The sequence below is a fragment of the Psilocybe cubensis genome, chromosome 8 (genome assembly GCF_017499595.1).
Source record: "Psilocybe cubensis strain MGC-MH-2018 chromosome 8, whole genome shotgun sequence".
In the NCBI taxonomy this organism is placed as follows: Eukaryota; Fungi; Basidiomycota; class Agaricomycetes; order Agaricales; family Agrocybaceae; genus Psilocybe; species Psilocybe cubensis.
The window spans coordinates 2803610-2819510 of NC_063006.1; the positions used below are offsets into that span (position 1 = coordinate 2803610).

Genomic DNA, 15901 nt, shown 5'->3' on the forward strand with positions numbered 1-15901 from the left:
TTAGACATGCCATCATCCCTTCCACCACTCCTACTCATTCGGCGGCTTTTACAACAATTATTTTTCGCCGTTGTTCGTATTGAGAGGCATTGCTGTTGCTACAATCTGGCTAGGAGTATTGCCATGGGTGACAGTGTGGATGTGGAGAATGTACTTTTCAATGAGGGAATCCGCGTACGTACCCACGTACCCATCCGGACTTCAACCTAATATCCACTTCTGACAGCTTCCTCTGTTTAGCGCCTGGTGGATAAGTGACGGCCCTAGATCTCCGAGTACAGAATCGACAGCAGCGTTTTTCAATAGAATACGCTACGAAGCCCCTGTGCCGCCATCCAAGAGCATCTACTCCAAGGTTTCTTCACATCCGGCATGGCTAGCGCTTCTGGTTCAGATTTCAAGTTCAGAAAAATATATGTACTGTAAATTTCTATTGTCGACCTTCTGGCTCAAATCCATCTGCCTTCGCCTGCCACACTCTACCCACCATCCTCCCGTCCCTTGTAAGCACCTTCACCCCATCTCCCTCGTTTCTGCTGCTCAATGACTGTAAACCAACAATAATGCGACGATAGCTGCTCGAGCAGCGAGTGAAAGCGCCACTGTCGGCGGTGACTCTTCCACCCCCAGCAGCGGCAATAACACGCAGACCACGCAAAGCGCACAGAACACGCAAACCACGCAACATGCGCTAAACGCGCAGAACACGTTAAACACCAACGTGAACCTCCGTTAAACACCAACGTGAACCTCCATTTGCCTGTGCGGTTCAAGCGGAGCGTGTCGAGTACCGTGTGATGGTTCTTCTCGTCGTTCCTCGTTTGTTGTTGTTGTCGTCTGTTGGTGTCTGTCGGTGTTGTTCGTCGTTCGTCGTCATTCCTTGTTCCTCGTCGACGTCTTTTCTTTTTTTTAGATTTTTGTTTAGATTTCTTTGGGCTGGGTTTTTTGCATGTTTTATGTCTTTTTTTTTTGTGGATGTAATTTTCTTTTTTTTCTGTTTCTGTTTCTGTTTCTGTTTCTGTTTCCTTGCTTGGTGCGGTGCTCGTTCATGGATCGTTGCTTGTGGATCACTGCTCGGTGCTCATCCATGGCCGTTTGTTTGTGTGGAAGATGTAGAAATTGGTGGGGGGGTGGAGGGCAGAGGTAGTTGTATAAGGAAGAGGAGGAGGAAGGGAAGAGATGGGCATGGGCTTGGGGGCACAACAATCCAAACGGTCACCCTACCCCTCTTTTTTTTCAGCCCGGTCCTCCAAATTGGGGTCTCTCTCTCTGAGTTGGAGATTGAGGTGTTGCGGCAGAGTTGGCTTCGTAGTCATTTACTTTGTGTTCGTTGTATTGACTCAAAATCCATTTAGCCAAACCTCATCCAACGGTATATTGATTAAAGTTTAATAACATTCTTATCGGCAACACAGGACACTAGGTTGTAAAAAAAACGTACAGACCATCCTGGCACAGAGTCGTACGTAATATGCTCAGAACCAGGCCTGTATGAAGCTTTTAAAACAGGTCTTCCTGCCTACGATGCAAAGTTTGGACAAGGTCATATTTCTCTCCTCGTCTCTCCCGAAAACAAAGAATGTTTTCAAGGTACGTTCGTTGTAAAGTTGAAGTTATCTGTATTCCAGTTAACTGCTCTATGAACTCATGGCGTGTTATTATTTGACTAGCAATACTCATCCACGAATGTACTATTGCTGGTGTGGTCCACAGGACGATATTCCCATGCGGGTTCCACGGTGAGAGGACACTCACTCAGCGTGGTTCGGTATGCCGTTTTTATCCGTCGTTTCGAAATGGACTTGATACTAATCTATCTTATTTAGTGTATAGATTCCTCGAATGATATTTCTGTCTATCCACGTTAGATCTGTATAAAAAATGCAATATGTACCTACGACTAAACATATTGTAATGTGACGTGAACACTTTGATCGATACAACATACAAAGGGTCCACGAGATGTCACTCAGCGATGCCTTCGGTGAATCTTGTTGGGGGAGACAAAGAGCTGCTGAACTGAAAACACATGGTATGTCATTGAATACTCTTACTCATGTTATCATCAATGTTCCTAAACTCGTCACATTTAGAGCTGTTCCTTCCCTTCTCTGTGCAGACGTATTAAGGTTGAACGGGAAGTTTTATTTGCAGACAGCAGACAATATGAGCTCCCCACTGTTCACGGTTTAAAATGCAAGAAATTTTATTTTACAAATAGTGCTCAAATCATATTGTATGTTACATTGCGCTCCTTTGTGTCAATCCCCTCAAACATACAATCTATTCGCTGAGTTCATCGACTTGAACACTGTCGTGGGTATCGCCTATTATGAGTATCGTTTCTTTTCCTTCGAATGGGACGTCTTCTAATTTTTGATTCCTCCACCTCGATCTCCTGCTTTCTAAATCGCGATCCAAGAATGTGGCAGCTTGTTGTCGGAACACATGAGTTCCTCCTACGTAGAAGCCCTCGGAGTCGAACACCCGAACCGTCCAGTGCACGATATGATGTGCTCCATCTCGGTGAGTTTTGTTAGAGAGATGAAGAGCTGAACTGAAAATACATCGTATGTCATTGAATACTCCGTCCAAAATTCGTTACTCACGTTATCACCAATGTCCCTGAACTCATCACATTTGGCGCTGCTCCTTCCCTTCTCTGCGCAGATGTATTAATCTCCTCAAATACCTCCCCAATCCACCTCCTGATAGCGTCGACGACATCGTTTGGGCTTGATCGTCGAGGGTATTTGGTTTTCAGGAATCGAATAGACCATTGGGAAGACATGAGGGAGAACAATGTTATGAGACCAGTGTCAATATAAGTGAGCGCCAGTAGTTATTTAGTCAGTCTAACTCAAGGATGGTGTTGACGGTGAGGATTTGCGAGGTTGCGAGCGCCTAACTTGTGACCCTAACCCTAGTATTGGGTTGCATTTCTATCGTTGTATGTATCGAATTTCCTGCGAACACTGCGTCATGCCAGTGAAGGTGAGTATTCTGACATACTCCGCAGATTATAATGTATAATTGCCACTAATATTCATTACGCTATACAAAGTATCTAAATATGGTGACTCCAAGTCCATCTCACTGGTCAAGGGCGTCCCTCCCACTCCTGGTATGTAGATGATTTTCTGAAGCTCGCCGTCCCCGTTTTCCCATGCAGATTCAACTAGATATGATTTGGGCTCCTTCTTGCGCTCGTCGTCCACTTCGTCATCGGAATCCCGAATGACTAGTGGCTGAGGTTCCACTCCGAGGATATTGTGCAAGACCCTTCTGTCATATAATTCTTGAACGAGTCGCTGATGATTGATCATCTAAAAGGCCAGGTCTGTTCTGTTTGAACTAATTACAGAATAACACATAAAGTTACTTACCTCCTGGGTGATGCCCATAACCGTTGGTAGAATACTTAAATCTTCAGGCTTGCAACGTCTTCTCAGTGACACAGATCTTTCACTGTCCCGTGAACTCAAAATCCAACACGCATATACGCCGTGGAGGTCAGAATTCCATGACATCCAGAGAAGGCGGTCCTGACTTTGTGGACATTGTACGATCCGCTGGATATATCATTGGCTACAAAGTAATGGTCAGTGAAGAATACCGAGGAAAAGATTTGAAGGTATACTCACAGGGATCAGCAGGATCTTCAATTGACAACATATTTCTTTGTACTTGGCAGGCCACCCTCGCTGCCTTTTGCTGAAATAGGTTCCACCGTCCCCTAAAGAGATCTCTCGTACAACTCGAAAAATTCCATCACCACACTCTCAGATTCTTTTCTGGGTCGATTTTCCCTCTCCGAATCTTGGGATGCATCTGCAGGAAACTGTACTTCATTCATGCTCCTCTGGCTCAAGAACGCCTTCGTGATCATAACCAGGCTCCGCAACGCCTTGCTTTCCTTCCCTTTCGCTCTGGGTATCATGTCGTTCAAAAAACCAGTGATAATCTGGCCTGAGACGAGGCCATTCCCTTGGTTTATGCTAATATCAGCTTTGAATCGTCCATGGGTAGTGGTAAATTTATCAATGCGGGCTTTAGCCTTCGCTATTATGGTAACATGGGAGTTATTCCGTGGCGTTTAAGAGTGTTGGCCATGACATGCAGGACGGTACTGAAAGTACAACCAGATCGATATCGCTGCATTCATATCAGCGTGTAGATATGCATTCACTAGCAAAGCACATACCCAAGAGGGAGATATAATTTTGTTTGATAACTCCCAAAGGGAAAGCCTACAGCGTCGGGGAAGGCGGCGGTAAGGCATTTTGTGATTCGAGAAACAACTAACTCACGTATCTCGTCTTCTACGGGTGTTGGTAATATCCAATTCACGAAGGCATCTACTCCCCAATTCAACCTACGGAAGTGAACATCGGTATCAGACACATAAAACAAAATTTACAACTTACATCTCAGCAATGTTTTGACACCGTTCAAGATCTAATCCATTAACCCAAGGGGCTTTTCTAGACGGCGCATTCATTCTTTGCTTCTTGTTTGCATAACCGTCGTCGTATTCGTCATGTCTCCGGCCCCCTTCGGCTTGAGTCTCATTCTAGGTTTATCCTGTGCCCGTTCAGACATCGTTGAATCTGTTTCATTCCTGCCATTCATTTCTTTTCGTTCCTCGCGTACCTTTTCCTCCTTGCGCGTACTAGGGTCGGTTTCCTCGTCAGATGTATCGGGAAATGGTATAAGTCTTCATTTTTCTCGAACGTTGTTGTTTTATCGGATGCATTTGTTACGCTTTTCGAAGACCTCTTGTCTTCCGGTTCCTTCGTGTGTGAACCACTATCTTCATCAGCACTCTGTGCTAACCTGCGCGCTGCCCGATCCGTTCCCTGTGAGTTTTTTGTCCTGAGCTCCGACTATCCTCGTTCGCATTCCTGCTGTGCGAAGAGCCTGTGGGAGATGTTGGTGGCATAATTTTGGATACCGCAAGATTTTTGCAAGTTACGCCAGCGGCTTAGTATGTCTGAAGAAATTGATGCCGAAAAGACAAAAGTCGTGTCCTTGATTATTAACACTCACGCGACCTGACTTACTACGCGTCGCGTCAACATGATACTGACGATTGGACATCGCCGATATATCGTCAAATCAATTTGCAAGAAAATAGCGGTTTTTTTTGGTGGATCCATGAAATGACCTTTATGTTTGACAGGAATCCTGTCAAGTTTGCTGTAATATTACAAACATATTTTGTGTTTGACAAATAGCGTTTGATTTCAAATATAATTTCTGTTTGATAATATGTGTCTGAAATCATCCACATATTCTGTATGTTATCGACCATAAACATGAAACATAAGTTATGTACTAAATCAAACAAATGGTCAAACGGACATCGACACGCTCATCGTGTCGATAATCGCGCGTTGAGCGACACGCCCAGCGATTTTATGGCTATCTTGGCGTCTCGGTGATAAGCGACACGCTACATAGGCGCACAAGAAACACCTCCAATAACCACAGACAGCTTGGAAATGCCGTATTCCGCTCTCTTCATCCGTCGGGCATCTACAACTGTCTACGTTACCAATTTCCTTCACCCGCAAATCTCGGTCTTCCAAGCTCAAATTTCCAACTCGTACCATATTCACACAGCCCCTAAACCAACCCAAAACACCCTGGAATCCCCAAAACCCTCAAAATCGACGTAGAATGACATGGTACGTACGAAAGCACACCTTGAATGTTGCGAAAATTTTCGTTGCAGCTCATATCGCAGAGCTTCTAGGACGGTGCCGGCATGACTCCCGGATAGAAAGGAGACGGTGGAAATGGGCCTGAATCGCGAATCGGGAGAGGAGGAGGATGTGGGCATACGTGATTTGTGGTGTTGGTGAGTTTTCTCTTCAGATATGCGGCGGGATGAGTTGGGGACTGTAGTGCGTTGGAAGGGGGTGTTGGGTATATGTGTGTGTGGATGTGGATAAGGTGTTGTTTGTGGTTTTGAGTGTGAATGGTTGATTGTGTTTTCGGGCGCTTAACGAATTTCACAACAGATTTTTGTTGGGCACAACAATTCAATGTGTAAATCACTACAAATATGCTATTGCACTACTGTAACATGACCTAGATAACCTCCAGAACTCGCAATCTACGTGCAAACGGTAAATACGAGTGGTAGCCGTGTTCAAATAACATCCAACATTTTACAAATTTCCAATCATTCTGACGTCACCCGTACCTCGCACAGACATCTATGCACCCCTATTCAACGCTTCAAAGACCCCAGGGACGTTTAAAGACACGAAAAAACACCGGAATTAACGCCACGTATGCATTTTGTGCAGCAAATGCACATAACGAACACACATTTCGACGAGCTTCTGGGCACCGGCGAAGCTCCGAACGTGTTTTATATCTAGAGCAGTCCATTCTGAATTGGGAAGGCTGCTGAAAGAAGACGATTGAAAAGGGCAGAACGATGAATTGGGAGAGGAGGAGGGTGACGGCGTTGACGGCGTTTGCGGTTCGCGCGGGCTGTGTATCGCGTTGGGATACGATGAATTTGTGTATTTGTGAGTGTATTTAGCTGTCTTGAGCTTTGTATGCTGCGCAGTTAGGTGGAAATTGCAATTCGAGGTGTTTTAAAGCGAAAGGGCGTTGAAGCGTTTTCCGAGTTGTTGTCAAGTCAATTTTACACAGATTTATTAACCTACACACTGACGCGATGGTGCAAAACATATAAACACTATATCACAAGTGAATCCCTCGATTAGAGCTGCCAATGCATCGCATTTCGTCGTGCACGGCTACATACTTGATCTATATTTGGCTGCCAGGGGCGACTGCAGAGTCTACAAGGTACAAGTGATAAGATTGAAGAAACCTGATCAAGTTGCAGACTGATAAGCTGAAAATCAAGGTACATACTGACGGTCATACACAAGTGCGTCATCCCGACGCGTTACGTGAAACGCTGTTCTGCACACTGTAAATCGAGATTAGGATGCTCTCGAGGATCGGGAGAGTGGTACTAGCCTAATGTGGATCGTAAATTTAAGGAAGCAGGCGCGCTGATGAATTTTACAGCATTTCGTCATTGATTTACGCGCCTGATAGGCATCTCTGGCGCGGCGCGACGTGGCGAGGAAACGCGTCGCGTGTGTATTTTGGAATACGCGTTTGTCCAGTGCATTTTGGGATACGCGTTTGTCCAGTGCGATTTTACAGTGCGCATGCGGGTGGTGTACCTGCGGGAAACGCGACGCGTCGCGCGCGGGTGAGTGGAGGAGGGTTATTTTGGGACGAGAGAGAACCTGCTAGTTAGTACACGTAGGAGTTTGTTACGTGCTGCCAGCGAGGAGGGTGTGTACATACTCGTAAGTGGTGTAATGTAAAAAAAACGTAAAGTGTAGCGCGGTTGGTAGGCAACATTCAACAATCGAGCAGATTGGAGCACTGGATGTTGGAGCATTGCGGCAGCAAGTCATGTATATTTGTGAGTTTATGGATGTGAATTATCAATAACGTTGTATGAATAATGAGAGGAAAGGTAAATACTTACAGTGGAGGGAAGCAAGTTTTCGTCGGAGGGAGGGTTATGGCATGAAATTTTTACAATTTCTACAACTTCGGGAGTTACAACATCCTCGTCTCCGAGGATGTGTAACGAGAACGACTAGTGGGAATGATGAGACTAGCAGTTAAAAAAATAAAGACCCTTAAAATGAGGCAAGAAAAAAGGTATAAAGAGTGACGAGTTTTGAACGTACTTTACCCGCAGAGTATGCCTTTATGCTTGCGGTATGCCAGCCCGTCCGTTTCTCTTCACTTGTTGGCTGCTCCCGCAATCCGACTTGATATTTGGACGTCCGGCGAGCGGTGTATGTTATATGTGTTCCATGTTGGTATGCCTGCTGACCCATGTGTAGTTTGCTTTGACACGACATATCGTCTTCCGGCGAGAGATGCTGTGGTGCAACAAAGGTATGTGTTGTGTGTTCCATGTTGGTGTGCCTGCTGACTGATTGTGTAGAAGGAATGCTCTAACACGACGTATCGCGTTCCCGCGAGCAGGTCAGCAATGCTCCGACTGGATATTTAATGTCCGGCATACTGGTAAGTATTGTTTGTGCTATGTATCTTTATTTACCCTGTTGACGCGTGTTGTAGTTGCGTTATACAGCTCGAGGTTTTGCTCTGACACGACGTATCGCCGTCCGGCGAGCGGATTCCCGGGACTTTCAGAGGGCGAGGGATATATTTTGACGTGGAAAACTTCTGACACGACGTATTGCCGTCCGCCGAGCGAGATTTTTACACTAGTAAGTCACCATTCACTTTCTTTCTTTATGTTTTGTGCTTACCTTGTTATACAGCTCGTAATTTTGCTCTGACACGATGTATCGCCCTCCGGCGAGCAGAGTCGCCCATCTGTGCAGGACTTTCCGAAGGCAGGCGATAGGTTTGGACATGGAAAACCTTTGACATGACATATTTCCGTCCGCCAAGCGAGAGTTCCACACTGGTAAGTCTCCTTTTAATGTATTTATGTTTTGTGCTTACCTTGTTATCCAGCTCGATATTTTGCTCTGACACGATGTATCGCCGTCCGACGAGTGGATTCCACGTATTTCCGGGACCTTCAGAGGGCGGGGATTGGTTTTTACATGGAAAACCTCTGAGACGACGTATCGCCGTCCGCCGAGCAAGAGTTCCAAACTGGTAAGTCACTATTTAATGTATTTATGATTTGTGCTTAACTTGTTATACAGGTTGTTATTTTGCTGTGACACGACGTATGGCCATCCGCCGAGCAGGGTCGGCCATCTGTGCAGGACTTTGCAAAAGCAGGGGATAGGTTTTACATGGAAAACCTCTGCCAGGAGCCGAGCGAAGAATTCATGCTGGTAAGTCACTGTTTTACTTTGTTTGTGATTTGTGCTTAACTTGTTTTACAGCGAGTTTGCTGTCGACGTATCGCCGAGCAGAGTACACTGTCTGGATTTCCCGAGAACGAGGTGGAAAACCTCTGTAAGTCCACAAACTTGTTTCTCCCAAATTGAGTTCTGACCTTGTTATTGCAGCCTTGTCATGACGTATTGCGGCGCGGCCTTTGCCATATTGCGACACTACCCAGTTTGCCTCTGTCAACCCCGGTGAGTTTTCTCTGTGTAGATAGACCGGTTACGCCCCCAACTGGCCTTCGGGCGGGGCTAACCTCCGCTGGTTAGGCTCTTTTTTCAGTCTATTATTAGATCTCAACATTTATCCGACTATTAACTCGCCAGAAATTCACTCAACCGAGTCAAAACTGCACATTAATTAAAACGAGAATTGAGAAGAAATAAAATGTAACCAGGGCCTTATATCCTCCACCATTCAACAATATACTTGAAGAAAAATATCAAAGAAGAAAGAACTTTCCACCCGCAAAACGACACAAGGTAACGTTTAAAATCAAGCATTGAATGAATAAATTAGTAAGGAGGTAGATGATGGATGATAACATGTGATCCGACTTTGAAGACTGATATGCAGTGGTGGTGGTACATTAGATTGTGCGTAAATCGACATTGAACCAGAGCCAGCTTTGCTCGCAGAACATGAACATGGCAGGAGATAGAATAGATGGAGAAGAGAGGAGCTGCAAGCTAGATAAGATGTCACATGTCAATACCCAATTGCAAGCAGAGTGTTCAGAGTGTTGAAGAATACACACCTGCGTCCAACGCGCCCAAACTTAAAACTTCTTGAGTTTTAAAACCATAAGTATTTAAATGTAAACCTTGTAACCCAACAATACCTAAACTAGAGAAGAATCGTAGAGCTCGCGGTTCTCGAACACCGTATACAAAGGTAACGTGAATCGATGTTCGCGGTCATGTCGGTGCCTGGGTTCTTGACAAAATTTCCAAGAAGCAAACTATCGTGATGGGCGAGTTGAGGCCGGAAGGTGTAATCTGGTCGCATCAAGACCTGATCTATCGCAGGCAAAAATTCGACTTGAAACCCTGAGACCTGAAGATCTGACCCCCAAAAGATGTGTAGACAGACCAAATTGCGAACGGAAGGGCGACGGATCAATGTGTAAGGCGAGGATTCCGTGAAGAGGTGTTTGTAAACGGGAGATAGATCAAGGACCTCGGTATACCGTACTTTCGCGAGGTTAGGTTGCAGAGCTGGTTGGTGACATCCATGTTGAACGCCGAGGCGCTTTAAAGTTGGATGTACGACTTGAGACGGCGGCTGGAGATCGTTTACTGAACGAGATTTGAGGAGGAAAAAATTAATGTGATTGGAGATGCGACTTCCCAAACCATTTTTGAAGATGCATACCTGACTCCCAGGCATAGTGCGTGCTGGAAGAATGATGAAAAGTCTTCAAGATGAAATGAAGGAAGAACTGGAGGTTGAGAGGTACAACCTGTCAACATGAAGGCGTACAGTCTATCGCGATCGATAATTAGAAGAGATTCGACCCCTAAATATACAGGCAAAGTAGGGGCGGAAGGAGGCGCGATGTGTGAGGCAATGGTACTATACCATTGATGGTGCAAACGAAGATAGAAGGTATCCCGAACTTCCGCACGACACCGCGAACGTAGAGATTAGGGCGATGCAAAGACGGCATTCACGTCGGATAACGGCGTATACTCAATTCAACCCGTATATGTTCTCATGTATCATCCCAAAAAGAGAGCAATGTTTTGCTCTGCTTCTTGGCCTTCTTGGACGACGAGGTTTTTGGGGTCTTTTCTTTAGATTTCAACTCGGCCTTGAGCTCGTCGAGCTGCCCAATGGCTTTTCTTTTGTTCGATTTTGCTCCTGCTGTACCCGGTTTGGACGACGAGGAGAACGAGAGTCCCTGAGAAGCTGATTTCGAGCTCGACGAGCTCGCCTCTTTACCCGATTTCTCTTCCGAAGCTGCCTTTTCGGCAGCAGCTTTCTCTTCTGGAGACAGCAGCGGAGGAAGGCCCTTTTCTGTAACACACAAAAAGCATAATTCATCAGGTTTAGAGCGGTAACAGAAAGCATGCCACGCACCTGCACGACGGATGTTCTCTGCCTCGAATTCAGTGAGATATTTCCCAGCCTTCAACACCACCACCTGCGGCTTCTCGTCGGCAAACTCGTCATCTTCATCCGCGCTCCCTGGGTCATCTGCAGGGCGCTCGGGAATCGCTGGGCGGGGTCTTCGCGGGATGGGCGCACGACCCTCGCCTGTGTACTCGAATTCGTCGTCGTCGCCCTCGTTATAGGTTTCTAAGTCGTCTGCGTCGGGGATTCCATTCATGCGGTTTTGCAGTTTGAGCAGGAAGATGGGTGTGTTTTGTTGGTACAAGAGTTTTGAGGAGAGCTGTGCGCGGGTGGGTTCGCGGGGCGCCATTGCTGGTGATGGTGGTGGTTCAAGATCAAAAGTCAAAGGTCAGGCGCCGGCAAAAGAAATGATGGCGCGCGCGTACTTGTTCCCAGATAACTTCAATATATGTATTTGAACCAGTATATTTTTATAAGAATGAATATTTGGGTACAACGGTTACTACAAGAAATCAAGAAGAAACTGAATAGAATTTAAAAAACTGTGCATCCCTACCCCCCCTTGAAATAACTTAGGAAATGGACTTGCAACATTTCAATATCCATCTCGGAAACAGGCTTCCGGCATTTATTCGCGAATCGGTGTAAAAACGAGTTGATATGCTCTGGTGTCCAACTTGAAACAGCCAGGAGCATCTGTTCATCGTTAAGCCCATAAGCGTCGAAATCCTCCCAAAGATGGGCCATGGAAGGTAAGCATGAGTCGAGAAAGTGATAAATGGCATCGCCTCCATGGGATGAGGATGGTGTGCATGGCATGGAACCAATGGAACTGCGGCTGGCATTATTCGACCTTCTGGAGGGTGTTGTCCAGAGTGTTTGGGGTGACGACGGTATCCCTCCTGCGGTATTGGTTTCTGTTGACGGCCCAGGCTCGTTGCTGAACCTGGTTGGAACGATATAATCGCGGTACCCATTGGAGTTTGTTGGGTTTTTCGATGACGAAGAGAATGAAACGGTTTCTTGCAGGATAGGTTTTCTATCCACGGTCGTTCCTCTCCTCAAGCCAGATAATTTCTGTAGAGTTTCATGAGCTGCTGCAAAAATGAAGAATGTTGCTTAATTGCCTTTTTTTTTTGCAAATAACGCGCCCAATAATGGTTTTGAAAAATCATACGCTCCGCGAGACACAACCGTATCTCAGAATCTTGCTTGTTAAATGTATTTGGATATTTTTCGACAAGCTGTTGGAAGCAAGCGATCAAAGGACTGTACACCTGAAACATGAAATATGTACAGACCTCTTTACGGACGAATATTAATTTCTCCGCTTGAACAGTGGGACAAAGCTCTATCTTCAAATACTTTTCTCCGATCCTTTTGATGTCATTCTGTCGTTAAGGTATAAGAGGAGGGTCTACGAGGAGAGAAAAGGCAACTAACATAGATATCCCGGATATGATTGGGATCATTATTGTCTAGTTTAAGAAGCTCTCGCAGTTGAGATGCTGGGCCCTGTGTGCTGTTAGTGTGTTGCAAAGCTTTCTGTGATCGAAGTACCTTGCCATTCCTGTGCTCAGTTGGTCGGATTTCTAGCGAAAAACATAATAAGCTATATGATAAGATGCCCATAAAAACGGGCTTACTGTTAAGGGTGGAAGCAAGTGGCATTATTGCTTGTTAGGGGAAGGATGTAAGACCAGGTGAAGAGTTCAACGGTGTTTTATTTGCCACACGAGTCAACCCTATCTTGTTGAACGAACATGTATCAACGAACGTTAAATGACGCACTCCTTTTTGGATTATTTAGGCTTTTGAGCGTGTGTATCTTGTTGAACGAACATGTATCAACGAACTTTAAATGACGCACTCCTTTTTGGATTATTTAGGCTTTTGAGCGTGTGCCTGGGAGCGTTGTTTGGATTCGACATATTCAATATGGTTTTATTGTGTGATAAGATCGCTGAATGATATGAACATTCAATCTTCAACCATACGCAACAAAAAACCAGTACCGCGGTCAAAATGGATTGAAATTTACTGTGTAACTTGTTCAAACTGATTCGTTGTGACCGTTGACGTAGTGTTGCCGTCAGAGCGCAGTCACTCTGCAGTGACTGTGACTGCACTCTGTTTTTTCATTCTCCGACACACTTCACAGCGCAACAAATTTAAAGTCGCAGTGAAGTGCTCGGGTCTTCCTCTAGGCACACATCGTACTCTGCGCGTGCTCCGTCGGAGACACACCTAGGCCACGCCGAGGACAGGTACAATAATCATCCTCAGTTCAATCAACCATGTCGAGCATTAACGATCCGCGAAAGAGACCGGGAACTTGTACGATTTTTTATTAGAATTTTCTCTCTATAGATTTGATATTTAGGTGTCTATGAAAGCAGCCACAAGTGATCACACCCCCAGCTCCTCGAGACCAATGGAAGAGCCACGCCCGCGATCGCCGACTTCACGTTATCCGACACCTCCGCCCGCCGACGCGCCTCTCGGGCCCGCCGCACGATACCCTTACCTCCCAATGTCTCCAAGTCATCTCGGAGACGGTGGTGGTCCGGCCATCGACGAAAGCATCGCGGCTGTTCCAAGTCACATCACAGGTGCTACCATCACGTATAGTTGCCGTCCAGGGGGACCCTACCTCTTCGACCTCTTGGGTACCTTGCCTCTCGCGGAATACGGAGTACTGTCATGGGAAATTATCGATCGCGAGGACAAAATTTGGGAAAGCGACGATGTGAAGGAAGAACACAAGGTCATGCATGCTCTATGGGCACGGTGGATATTTGTACAGGCAAATCGGTGAGTAGACCTCTTTTTAGACCTTTCTATATAAACATGATTGACACGCATATAATTAGAAATAAATTCATCGCAAATTATGTCAAAGGTGTCAAGGCCTTTATCGATACATATTGGAGGATGATCCACAAAGCAGCTGGGTGGAGTGCACTGCGCTTTTTCTTGTTCGTAAGTAGCTTTGTGCTTGATATTGCTGGTATTTGGTCTTAAACTGAGCACCCCGTCTGTAGGTTTTGCTCGCCAACAATTTTTTGTCAAGCCATGATGTGGCTCAGGTTCTTTTATATTACCAAAATCTTACTGGGATGGATCACTGGGTATGATTTGAGTTGGACTTTGAAGTGTATATCCTAATATTAGCTTCAGGCAACGTAAACCCTTTCTGGTTCATGATACAACAGCAAACTACAACACGCTCAGGTCTCAAAATTTACTCACTCCGCCTCTCGTAGAATTGGTCTTTCGAACGCAGCTGCATCCTGATCTTTATCATCTTCATCATCAATTTCGAATCCATCGTCTTCATGCTTTTGAATAACCATCGCGCAAAGTTTGGCGATCGTGTCCTCTAACTCGGCTTCTGCTTGTGATTTCCTGGTAGCATTGTACAAACCATCTGAGAAGACAGGTTCCTTGGGATCCCAGTTGATTTCTTTGCCTCGCCAGCCACCACAGCTATGGATGTAGTTAAGAAAGGAGCGCCACAGCGGGTCGAGGGAGAGTACTGTAGGGTTGCCTACTACAATAAGCAGGGCTTGTGCGCGGGTAAGCGCCACTAGATTTGTGTATGGTTGTCAGATTTCTTGTAGTTGAAAATGTGTAATAAATCGCTTCTTAACCATGAACCACCACGTTCAAAAATTTTCCCACAATAAACACTGGGGAAGGTTGAGACTGAGACAGGCATAAGCCCGCCTCAGAAAGGAGACTTTGCGATCCAGGAAAGATAGACACAACCCAGGGAACCCTGAACACCCTAGAAGGAAAACCGTGGTGGAGTCAAAGATGGACAACGTAGCGTTGCACGCCGCGAAAATCTAGCCCAATCACACTGTATCAACGAGCACTAGCACAAGCTCTGACACATATAATACCAGATAAAAGCTAGATATGTAAGAGGATACACAACTAACCCAAAAACCAACCAGACACTAAAAGAAAAATGCATAAAACACGACGTAACAAGATGCGATTTATTGAGACGTGGAAAGCAAAGACAGATCGCACACAGAAACTGGGTCACCAAACAACTTGACACAACGGAGTACGCCATGCCCACAAACAACTACCTAACAAGAGAATGCACTATGGGCACCCTAGAGGTCAATGAAACCCAGAACACGACGCAACGGACGACAGCGTAACTCCCTGAGAGGAGCCCCGAAAATCACATAGCCCACATCATACGTACAACCAGAGAATAACTACGACCGTCAGGATACGGAAAAAACCTGAGTCAGAACCCTGCGAGAATGACGAGCCGAAACGAGCGTGGGTAGCAATGAGCAAGAAGCCCGCAGACCGAAAACCATATAAACCGCGTAAAGTTGGCAACCAGGCCCGATAACAATACAGCTCAACGACAACGCATGGCAGCGAGGGAAAGGCCAAGACAAGAGGAACCAAACAAGTGAGTTGTGCGCCAAAAACACACCAACCCCACTTTGACGAGACATTAAAACGCACTAAATCAGGTCCAGCGAGAATACACAACCAGCAGGAGAGCTCACCATGCACAAGCCCGGAAAGAGGAGAAAGGACAACGATGAGAAAAGCTGGGAGAAGAAGAAGAAAACAGAACACCCTCCCCAAGAAGAGTCAGAGGAGGAAGATGATGACACCACCAACCACGTACCGGACGACCCATATTACCCATGGGACTACGAAGAGTGGTACAACGATTTCCACGGCATTTCGCATATGGGACAACAAGGGAAGCTAGGTGCAGACACCAAACAAACAAATTCGCCAAAATCCCAAACACCGGCGACATACGTGCTGTGGAACCCCTTCGAGAAACACATAGTGTTGTTACACTGTACAGTACTATACGATACAATGAACATAAATACATGAA

General features: G+C 45.8%; 6 protein-coding genes across 6 annotated transcripts; 1 reads left to right on the top strand and 5 right to left on the bottom strand.

Moving 5' to 3' along the window:
• Nucleotides 1-2283: 2283 nt before the first annotated feature.
• JR316_0009348 (uncharacterized protein) lies at nt 2284-2791 on the bottom strand (the record flags this gene model as incomplete). Its single annotated transcript, XM_047895052.1, has 2 exons — nt 2284-2557; nt 2610-2791. 2 exons carry the CDS (start codon nt 2789-2791, stop codon nt 2284-2286), a joined length of 456 nt encoding a protein of 151 aa, XP_047746511.1.
• A 229-nt stretch (nt 2792-3020) lies between these two features.
• Nucleotides 3021-3404, bottom strand: JR316_0009349 (uncharacterized protein; the record flags this gene model as incomplete). The annotated part of the gene is made up of 2 exons (XM_047895053.1): nt 3021-3311; nt 3387-3404. 2 exons carry the CDS (start codon nt 3402-3404, stop codon nt 3021-3023), a joined length of 309 nt encoding a protein of 102 aa, XP_047746512.1.
• A 7244-nt stretch (nt 3405-10648) lies between these two features.
• JR316_0009350 (uncharacterized protein) lies at nt 10649-11359 on the bottom strand (the record flags this gene model as incomplete). The annotated part of the gene is made up of 2 exons (XM_047895054.1): nt 10649-10953; nt 11017-11359. The coding sequence occupies 2 exons, from the start codon at nt 11357-11359 to the stop codon at nt 10649-10651; spliced, it is 648 nt and encodes a 215-aa protein (XP_047746513.1).
• Nucleotides 11360-11562: 203 nt separating this feature from the next.
• JR316_0009351 (uncharacterized protein) lies at nt 11563-12681 on the bottom strand (the record flags this gene model as incomplete). Its single annotated transcript, XM_047895055.1, has 5 exons — nt 11563-12107; nt 12188-12287; nt 12312-12401; nt 12454-12602; nt 12657-12681. 5 exons carry the CDS (start codon nt 12679-12681, stop codon nt 11563-11565), a joined length of 909 nt encoding a protein of 302 aa, XP_047746514.1.
• Nucleotides 12682-13444: 763 nt separating this feature from the next.
• Nucleotides 13445-14199, top strand: JR316_0009352 (uncharacterized protein; the record flags this gene model as incomplete). The annotated part of the gene is made up of 4 exons (XM_047895056.1): nt 13445-13824; nt 13884-13992; nt 14055-14141; nt 14191-14199. 4 exons carry the CDS (start codon nt 13445-13447, stop codon nt 14197-14199), a joined length of 585 nt encoding a protein of 194 aa, XP_047746515.1.
• A 59-nt stretch (nt 14200-14258) lies between these two features.
• Nucleotides 14259-14731, bottom strand: JR316_0009353 (Putative helicase MOV-10; the record flags this gene model as incomplete). Its single annotated transcript, XM_047895057.1, has 2 exons — nt 14259-14599; nt 14671-14731. 2 exons carry the CDS (start codon nt 14729-14731, stop codon nt 14259-14261), a joined length of 402 nt encoding a protein of 133 aa, XP_047746516.1.
• Nucleotides 14732-15901: the final 1170 nt, after the last annotated feature.